Below are 10,708 nucleotides of genomic sequence, written 5' to 3' on the forward strand. Positions count from 1 at the left end.
ATAGACTTCGTTTCAAGGTTAAGGAGGTTCTAACTTTCTAAGATCAACTTCACTTGTCATTAGGGAAAAGGACAAGCTCACCAAACTAGTTCATAAACAAAATAACAAGCCTCTCAAGAGGTCGAATGATCAATAATGCATATTGTTGGGCTCTCTAAGAAACCTGATGAAGTCCATAAGTGCCATAATGATGAATAGGACTTGCAAAAGTAGTGGACAAGGGGTTCACCCCTTGTTCTCTGCATAATAAACCTGTGGTTCTCCCAATGGCTGTGAGGGCACATCAGTGACCTCATGGGTCTCCAGGTAAGTCGAAGATGCATGTAGAGCATTTGTAAGGGCTGTTATGCTGGTGTAAGTGATGCCACATCAACATACAAGTCCCAGGTATCTACCAAGTGCATAGTACAATTGTGGGGTTGGCTGGGCAAAGGTGAACTAGGTGCATCTTCTTCAACCAATAGGTGAATCTCGAGCAATCTCTGAACATCTTTGGGGATCCATGGAGTGTTGTCTACTGTTGTGGAGGCCCATGGCTCTCAACACACACCCTACATGTGCCAATGTAGCCCTCTGGAGGGTTAGGACCTCGCACAGGGAGACCAAACCCAAGATGGAGACCACCTGCGATCCATTGTGTCTCCTAGCCTTCCAGTACAACAAGTCATCAAGGAAATCGAGTAAAAGATCTTACAGACCATGGACAATAGGTGGGGACTTCATAATGGCATGCCCTTCCACAATGGGCTTTGGCATGTTCTAATGTGTCCAAGTTCCAAATAGGGTTAACCAAGCATCCCATTAAGTGGTTTCTACTTCTAAAGAGGATAATATGTCCAAGGTACATCCTTTAAAAGGTGGTGGCATGTGATAAGGAGATGAATAGGGTAGGGAATGAAAAGGGGTAGCCTTGGGCCACATGCGAGGGTACAAGGGTAGCTAGTAAAAGGGAAGCCCACATTTGGGTATATAATGTACAGGAAGGAGCAATCGTGGTACATGAGGTGCCCTGACCAAGATTTTTCCACGCTTCTTTATATGTCTTTTGCCTTTTATGATTTTTCTTTAATTCACTGCTTGGGGCTCAAGGGTAAGAATATGATGTGTGAGATATAGCAGTGGATACCCCCTTTAAGGTAGGGCAGTTCATTGCCAACTAGGGGTTGGGATCATCATGGGTTCCTAAATGATACAGAGGCTCATCTAAGGCCTGTAGGAACAAAGGTGATGGCCATAATGATGGGGTAGAGCTCATGTATTGGCTTTTGACCACGTGCTAAATGTGTTTATCCCGACCATCTTTTGCATTTTGTGGTGCATTTTCTTGTTGGATGTGGCAAATTATGCTTTTACTTTTCTTTTTAGCTGCATCAACCTCTGGGACATCATTCCAGGCTGACCCAAGGTGTGGGCAATGGGAAGGGGAAGGCTAACCCTATGTGGACCCAGTGGAGGAATGTGGACCCAAGTGAGAGAAATGATGAATGGGGTTAGAATGAGTGGAATGTGTGTAATACATATGTATGAGGGAGTACGACCACACAACCAAAATTAGGGTTTCCAATGTAGTACGATCCATAAATCCCAAGCATCATTAAAAGAGATCCCACAGGACTAGGGTCCAAGGTTAACATCCAAAAGAGGTCTAGGGGACAAGAGCACAGACCTAGCCCACTCTTTCTGCCAAATTTCCCCATTAATCCATGCCCAGAAGTGTCCATGATAAACAAACTAGAGTACTCAATTACCAAATGACAAGGCATACCTTTAGGTTCGGGAGGCCCACCTTCAAACATACGATCATGGAAGATGGGTGAGGGATCACATGGCTGGCTCAGGTGGTGGAGAAATGGCACGACGAGCTAGTTGGTGGTTGCAAGGGTCTACTCGCTGTCGGCTGAGGACCATCTTGGAGAAATTTTTTCTCCTAGGGATATCACCCACGAAATGGTGGGTAACGGGAACCATGAAACCTCTTTGTAGGAGGTTCTTCCAAGTAAGGACTTTGTTGTGCAGCACCAACCGATAAAAACACTTGAGTTTCATTGGGATCTCCCATTTCCATGTCCTCTGAAACCAAATCCTGTTTTCTGGGGCAATATTAAACAGAGATGATCTGAGATATACCTCATTCACTGCGATCTATCCCTTTTTAAGTTATTCATCCCAGATCAGCTTATCATCTTGTTCTGTTAAAGAAATGCTAGCTAGAACTAATTGAAGATTGTAATGCTCTCATTCGGTTGGTAAAGGACCTGTAAAACCCAGCTCATCTGCCTTGATCCATGAATGGAAAATATTGAAATGTAAATGAGCTATAGAGATTTGATTAAGAAAGAAAATATCACCTTCATGTAGATGTCGAAGAAGTGTTTCGTAAAGTATGATTTCCAACAAAGCCCTGTATAGCTTCCAGACCAACCTCAATCTGAGAACTGGAGCTAACTTTCCAAGTTCCCACCTTAGGCTCCCGAGAAGTCAATGCCTGATTTTCATCATGCTCTGTGAAATGAACGATGAACATTTTTTCTCTATCGCACCTATGATCCACCACTCGGAATTCTTATAAAATAGATATCTCCCATTGATGATACTTTGCCATATGCCTTTTCCAGCCAACACCCTCCACAAATTCTTAATCAATAGCGCCCTCTTAAATCCTTATGTATCTAGAATGCCCCACCCTTTAGCCTCAATCGGACGTGCTAAAACAAACAAACGAACCAGTTGAAACTTTCTTACCTGGCTAGAACCTGCCCGAAGGAATCTGGCGATAATGGCATTGATTTTGTGAATGATTTCTTTTGGTAGCATAAATAAATGCATCCAGATCACTGAAATACTTTGCAAAACTGACTTGATAAGGATCAATCTCCCGCCTAGTGAAAGGCAGTGGTGAGTCAACCCAGCAAGTTTCTTTTGAAACTTGGTTAGCAACCAATCCCAATCATGGATGTCATAATTATTGGGTTTCAGATTGAAACCAAGATACCTGAAGCCCTCGTCCATATGGATCTGATTAACCCCAAAGATACGACATATCTCAATAGACAAGCCTCGTCCCTAGAATCCATGATCAGTGCAGATTTTGATTTGTTGATATAAAGCCCTGTAGCCTCCCTAAAAGAGGAAAGAATCATGTGAAAATACGTCCATTCTATAATAGTTGCCATGCTACCGAAGGGGAGATCATCCACGAACACAAGATGTGTGATGAAGGTGTGTCTCGTTAGCCGAATCCCCTTTATCAAGCCCTTGGAATGAGCTTCGTCTATCCTCCTACTCAATCCGTCCATAACAAGTAAAAAAAGAAGCGGAGACAATGCACAGCCCTGTTGAAGACCACTCGAAGCCTTGGAAAATACCGATGGGAGACCATTGATGATGACCACAGAATTGGTTGAGTTAACACATGCCATAATCCATTCAATATTCTGTAGCCCAATGCCCCAATCTTATAGAGAATCAAGCATAGAAATTCCCAGTCCACACTGTCAAATGCTTTCACAAAATCAATCTTCATCAAGCATGCCTCCATCTTCCGAACTTTTATGGAGTGGATACATTCTTGGGTGATCGCAACAGCATCCTGTATCTGCCTTTGTTCAATCCGAATAGCTCAGGCGAGATGTGCTTCGACAGGGTTGCCTTAAGATGGTTTGCATTAACTTTTGAGATCATTTTGTACAGAGTTACAAAGGGAGATGGGCCTGAAATTTGCAAATGTGTAGGGATTTGAGATCTTTGGGATAAGAGCGATAAAAGTGGCATTGATAGATCCAGATATATATCATTGTGTCCTATACTCCTCTGCGACTGCCAATAGATCAGGGATCATCAACTCCAGGAAATTAATATACAGTTCCATTGTCCAGCCATCAGGGCGAAGACTTTTTTCATTAGCACATGACTTTAAAACCCCTGGCAACTCTTCCTTTGTGATCAGTCTCCCAAGCTGTTCATATCATCATCTGCAAACATACAAGGCATTAGAGAAATAAATTCCATCTGCTTTGTAAAGTTCTGCTCTTTCTGCTTGAATTGTGCATTGAAATGTCTAACAGTTACTTGCTCGATGTCTGCCTGTATGGAGATATAATTGCCATCATCGTCCTGAATCCCCCAAATAGCATTTTCCTTCCTCCTACATGTAGCATGATTATGGAAGAATCTGGTATTTATGTCACCCGCCAACCAAGTGGCCTTGTTCTTTAATCTCCATGTCTCCTGCATCACATAGATCTGTCTCTTTCTTGCTTCAAATGCCAGAATTTTCCTTTTATAGGAATCTGAGAAGTATAGAGGATCTAATGGGTCATTAAGAAGACGCAAGGCAGTGTCAATGTCAATCTTTTCCCGCATTTGTTCCTCCTATTTGTTCCTATCCCACTTACGGACTCCGTGCTTCAAAACACGAAGCTTTATGCAAATAGATAACATACAGCTCCGAGCTGGCTCAGACAACGGTCTGTTCCAGCATTCACATACCAGGTCCTTAAACACTGTGTTTCAAAGTTTCAACCATGAATGGTTGAATTTGAACGGAAAAGCCCAATGATCTGAGACTCCCTCCGATGACAGAAGAATCGGAGCGTGATCGGAAATATTTGTAGCAATAACCTGTGACTGCAAATACCTCAATGTACAAGCCAGGGTCGCATTGACAAAAATTCTGTCTAATCTTTTGGAAATGCCATCAACCCCAGAATGCCCATTACGCCAAGTGGGGCCCATGGGACAGGGAACAATATCCTTAAGCAGGTATGAATCAAAGAGACCCTTCAAATATATTTCTATGGGATCCGACTTTACTCTGTCTCCCCAAATCTCATCGGGCTCCAAGGTCAAGTTGAACTCCCCGGCCAAAATGAGTGAGTTCAGATCTAATAAACCACTTTGATCAAACTGTTCCGAGGACTTAGACCAGAGTATGGTGCATATGTTGTGATGATACGAAGTCGATTGGAGGAACCCTCTGAGCTGAGATGACATAAAGGCAAACAGATCGAAACTAAGAGGATTTTTAATGGCAATGGGGTTGATTGGCGGCTGCAGAGTTGTCCACACGAACGGTGATGGGCGGAAAAGTGGCTGACAGGGACACGAGTGGCAACGATGTACATAGATGTAATTAAACCTCTCGAGAACAGTGTTTAAACCATGAATTTTGACCACGATGGGCTCTGATACCAACAGAGTTAACGGTCCCTTATGCAATTGTAATATATATATAGATAATAAAGATTTGAATAATGAATGATTATTTACAAGGAACCTATATTCCCTGTCTTGTCACTAGGATTGTTGACAGTAAGCCTCGTGACTGTGTAAATATTCACCGACTAGTTTCAATGGCACAAAGTGGGCGTAACCCTTGTTGTTGTTGCAGATTATTGCTATTGGTAATAAGTTTTAAATTTTTGTTAAGAAGTAATAACTTATATAAGTTCACAGTTTAGTTAGATACCAGCTTAATCAGAGATCAAATTGATGTACAAAATCTTGTTGTTTATAAGTCAAGTATCCTCTAATTTATGCCCGCAATGTTAGCTCGTAATCTCCAACCTCCAAGGAGGCAACACATCTTTATTGATTTTCTTAATTATCTATTTATTTAATTACAGTGCTTGCAGGAAGATCTTGAAAGTATGTATTCAAGTATTCGCTGTTCACTTGAATCATGTTATCTCTATCTATGTTAAATATTTTTCCTTACGGTAACTATTGCTAGAATGGTTTTCCTTTAATTTCGAGAACATTATCTATTCTCCTATTCTTTCCCTCTATTTGAATAATCTTATCTCTATCTGTACTAGATATCTTGCCCTATGGTAAACATTGCTAGAATGGTTTTTTCTCTAATTTTGAGAACATTGAATGGAGTCGCTTGTTCAATTTCTTATATCTTCTTTACATAAGGTTCGCTATATCTTGCCCTATGGTAACTATTGCTAGAATAGTTTTTTCTCTAATTTTGAGAATAATTTGAATGGAGTTGCGTATTTAATTTCTTATATCTTCTTTACATAGGGTTCACTATATCTTATTAATATGGGGTTCATCGTTCACTGCTGCTTTATACATACCACAAATAGTGTCAGGTGTTACTGAAATGTTACGTAGTGCTTTCACAGAGTGGGTTTTACGTTGGTTTTATTGCAGACTGGAGGTGGCCTTGCTGAATATGCTGTTGCACCAATCAAGACAACTGCGAAGAGACCTCCAGGGGTTTCTGCCGAAAATGCTGCAGCCTTGCCTATAGCTGGTTTAACTGCATTGCAAGCAGTCCGGGATTCTGCAGGTGTTAAGCTTGATGGAAGCGGGAAGGAAATAAATCTACTTATTACAGCTGCTTCAGGAGGCGTTGGACATTATGCTGTGCAGGTATCATTAGTTCCACAGTTTATAGCCATGTGTTTCATGACATAGAAATTGACAAAAAAACACAATTTATGTGGGATTTAAAGATGTTTCATGTTGACAATTTACACTCAGATAGCAAAGCTTGGTAGAGCACATGTTACTGCCACTTGTGGAGCCCGCAATGTTAGCCTAATGAAGGAATTAGGAGCTGATGAAGTCTTGGACTACAAGACACCAGAAGGTGCAGCCTTAAAGAGTCCCTCAGGGCGCAAGTACGATGCTGTAATTCATTGTACCTCAAATATACCATGGTCAATATTCCAACCTAACCTTAGTCCAAACGGGAAAGTGATAGATCTCACTCCAAATGTTATGTCATTGGCTACCACTTTTGTAAAGAAACTGACTCTGTCAAGACAGCAAATTGTGCCATTCATAGTTTCAGGGAACAGCAAAGACTTGGCGTTAATGGTTGACTTGGTCAATGAAGGAAAAGTGAAAACCATTATCGATTCAAAATATCCCTTGGAGAAGGCAGCAGATGCATGGGCTAAGAGCATGGACGGTCATGCTACAGGAAAGATTGTAGTAACATTTGGAGAGTAGAATTTGTGGTGTAAATTCTTGGACATGTATAGACGTTTAGATTGATGTATAAAATAGTGCCTGGGCAGTAATCATAGAGGGTCGTGCCACTAGAAAGATTGTAGTAATATATGGTGAATAGCTTGTGGATGACGTGAGTTCTTAGAAATCTGAACATTCCTATTGTGGTTATAAGTGCATTTTAAAGTATAGGATATGATGAATAAGCTGATCAATGTATGGATAATTAGTCTATATTGGAACATATTTGGTCGTCTCTTATGTCACCAGAAGGGTAGTCTATCTGAAGTATTGTAACCATTGTCTTCCACAGCAACCATCTTTGTGACAGTGGAGAATCTACGAATTATCTTCATTGGTGAAGCATTTGTATTTATTTCATACTTATATGATATTTTATAATCTTGTCTTGATAGTTACATTGGATATGGCTATGTGAGGTGGAAATTTGAACAGTTGTGATTCTTATCTGGTAAATCTATTTGATGCTAACGTCATTATATGCATTCCATGGATGATTTACTTGAGGATTGCCATAACTTGATTGTATAGCATGCCCCTTAGCATATCCTGTTCAGGGAACTTGTGTAGATGTAGTTGTATTTTGTTATTAATCTTTATTTAGGATTTATTCCATTATTAATAGCATTATCAAGAACTCGCTTCCGGAGAGCTTTCCAAACTCATACCTGGATAGGGGTGAGGAGGAAGAAATCACAAACTTGGAAGAGCTTTCCGAAGATCATAAGAACAATCCCAGGAAGAGGAGGAACAGTACTATTTATCGGAAGCTAAAGATTGAAATGCGGTAGAAATTATATTAACTTTCAACTCTGCAAAGGATTCAGAGGTTGGAGAGAATAAGCCTGCCACTGTAACTATTGCGAGTTAAAAAGGACAATCAAAAGAAAACTAAATATTCTAACTAGTAAGCTCTCCTTATCCTGTTTAGCTGGTGCCACTTACGAGTGGAAATTTCCAGCAGTTCTCCGGATGGTATTCTGGATTGCCACCTATGAGTGGAAATATTTAGTAGTCCTTTATAATACGTATTTTGGTGTTACATGATCTCTATTTAAATAGTTTTTTTCGTATTAGCAAACAAATAAATATTGTTGTTTTTTTTTCCAAGGAAAAAAACGAACTTTTTTATAAGAAATAAAAAAGTTACAAAGCAAATGAGTTAACATTCTGCAAAAAGGCTGCCTGATAAGGAGCATAAGCTCCTCTGATAAAGATCATCAGCACCCCTACAGAGCACTAACAAAGTCTCCTGTACTCGGCCTGAACAGCCACAACCAAGAAAAAAGAGCTGAAGTCCACAGTGTCTCCTGGGTCTCCTTTCATGAGGAAAACAACCCAGGAAAAACCATACAGTAACCAGATCACAATCCGCTCTATCAAACCAGAGCATAACAGTATATAAGAGGAAATAAAAACATAGTTGACATATGCCACCGATATCATATGAAACACAGATAATCTAGTGCATATAGATGGAAACCAAAAAACATTATATGTTTGGAGGGAGATCCGACACACGGATCTGATCCTGAACCTGTTCTGTTACTCTCCAAGAGCCCACAGCTTGCTGCAGGCCTTCTTTAGATAGTCGATCCGCCTCCTCATTGTACTCCCTGTAGATGTGGTCAATAGAAAAGACATTAAACTGCTGTTTTAACATTTGAATTTCTTCTAGTAAAGGCATCAACATATAGTGCTGGCATCTATGTTTCCCATTAACCCAGTTAACAACATTCATCGAATCTCCAAAAATCTGAACTGTGAGAATATTTTTGTGAAAGAGCCAACAAAGGAGCAGCTTTAAAGCAGTGAGTTCAGCAAAGTTATTTGTTCCCCTCCCTATTCCCACTGAGGCCTTTAGTGAGTGAGAATCGCTAAGATGAATGCACAACCCAGCACCCGTGTAATCGTTTTGAGCTGCCCCGTCAAAGAAAGGCCATGGTATCCCATCTCTGATCCGAGGTTCCTTCCGCGTTACAAGTTTTGCAGGTTCCTCCTTTACAGGGATGCTTTCAAGGATGGCACTGCTTTGAATGGCAATAGCGGCCACCGGGGTCGACAAGTCTCTAAAAATGCTACGATTCCTTGCAATCCAAATACCCCAGCAAATGATGGGGGGTAAATTCCTCAGATTCCTCTCTTGAAAGTGATTCCACCAATATTCCCAGGCTGAGGCCATACACTCTCCCTCCCATCTTAATTTTACATTTATGAGCCTTTCCGCTTCATTCCAAACCTGTTTTGTAAAAGGGCATGATAGGAAAAGATGGGAAATGGATTCAGAGTCAGCAAAACACAGGGGGCATCTTCCAGGACCCTGCTTAAACCGGGCTTGAAGAATTTCCCAAGTAGGAATCTTATGGTTTAAGGCACACCAAAAAAAGATTCTAGCCTTTTTAGGACATTTAAGTTTGAACAAAGGCTTTGACCACCAAACAGGAGGGTTCCAGCCTTTATTCTTCATCAAGAAACTGTAGCCAGCCTTTGGAGAATATAGCCCTGTCTCCGCATGAGCCCAAACCAGAGAGTCCGGCCTATCCTTTATTCTTACATTGGATCTTCTAAGCTCCTGAATGAATAGCTGCCATTCATTCCTCCAGGCGGGATCTATTCCTAGATCGACTTCAGACTTCCAAGCTTGCCCCCAAAAAGATGACTTCTCCATATTTGCAATCTGCCTTAAGTTTCTAATTCCAATATCGTCCAGATGATTGAGCATTCCAGGAGAAAGAGCAAAATCCTCACTACACCCAACCCACGGGTCCCTACCAATCCTCAAATTCTCTCCATTTCCGACCCGCCAAGCCAGCCCTTGTTCAATTACCTTAAAAGCCTCAGAAGTGGCTTTCCAGATGACAGAACAGTTTCTTCCTTTTTTGTTTGGCGTTCTAATCCAATCTTCGAGTGGAGTAGGGTCAATGTACTTTCTCTTAACTACCTTCGTCCAAAGATTCTCCATGGAGATGATTCTCCATCCTGATTTAGCTGCTAAGGCTAGGCTAAAGTCAGTGGGGCTTTTCAATCCCCATCCACCCCAGTCTTTTGGTCTTGCGATCTTGTCCCATGCCACCCATGGAAGAACGGAATCCTCTTTTGACCCAGACCACAGAAACCTACTGCAAATCTGCTTTATTTTGTGAAGAATCCCTTTTGGGATCCAGGTCAAAGCTGCCCAAAAAACCGGAATAGCCTGAAGGACTGAATTTACCAATGTAAGTCTTCCTGCCCTAGAAAGCCACTTGAAACTCCAATGGGATATTTTTTGTTCAATCTTCGCAATTAGCCAATTCCAGTCTTGCTTTCTGTAAGATGATGGTTTAAGCCAAAAACCAAGATATTTGAACGACTGCTCCATATTACAGGTTCCAAAAGGCAAGTGAGCAGCAATCATAGTCTCCTCCTGTCTATTGAAGCCTTCGAAAATTAGTTGAGACTTTCTCTCATTTATTTGAAGCCCTGTAGCTTTCAGGAACTGATCAAGAATGCGCTTAATCTCTAAAATTTCATTTAAGTTCCCATTTGAAAACAAAAGAATATCATCGACAAAGAGCAGATGAGTAATGAACAGATTAACAGCAACTTCCAAACCTTTTACCAAACCTGAGCTTTTTGCCTTTGCAATAAGTCTGCTCAAGCCTTCTGCAGCAAGAAGGAATAGCAGGGGGGAAAGCGGACACCCTTGACGCAGCCCTCTTTGACTTTTAAAGAATTGAGA

The 10,708-nt window shown here is 41.1% G+C and overlaps 1 protein-coding gene across 1 annotated transcript in view; it reads left to right on the forward strand.

The window, feature by feature from the left end:
* LOC149242917 (chloroplast envelope quinone oxidoreductase homolog) overlaps window positions 1-7,388 on the forward strand; it is a 167,309-nt gene extending 159,921 nt beyond the window's left edge. Inside the window, exons 4-5 of the mRNA XM_089374385.1 lie at window positions 6,163-6,384; window positions 6,496-7,388. Coding sequence (XP_089230511.1) covers window positions 6,163-6,384; window positions 6,496-6,969 — 696 coding nt within the window. The 3' untranslated portion in view covers window positions 6,970-7,388. The remainder of the gene's footprint in view (window positions 1-6,162; window positions 6,385-6,495) is intronic.
* Window positions 7,389-10,708: the final 3,320 nt, after the last annotated feature.

Source organism: Pinus tabuliformis, chromosome 8 (assembly GCF_031772625.1).
Source record: "Pinus tabuliformis cultivar Carrire ecotype Pingquan chromosome 8, CPIR1, whole genome shotgun sequence".
NCBI lineage: Eukaryota > Viridiplantae > Streptophyta > Pinopsida > Pinales > Pinaceae > Pinus > Pinus tabuliformis.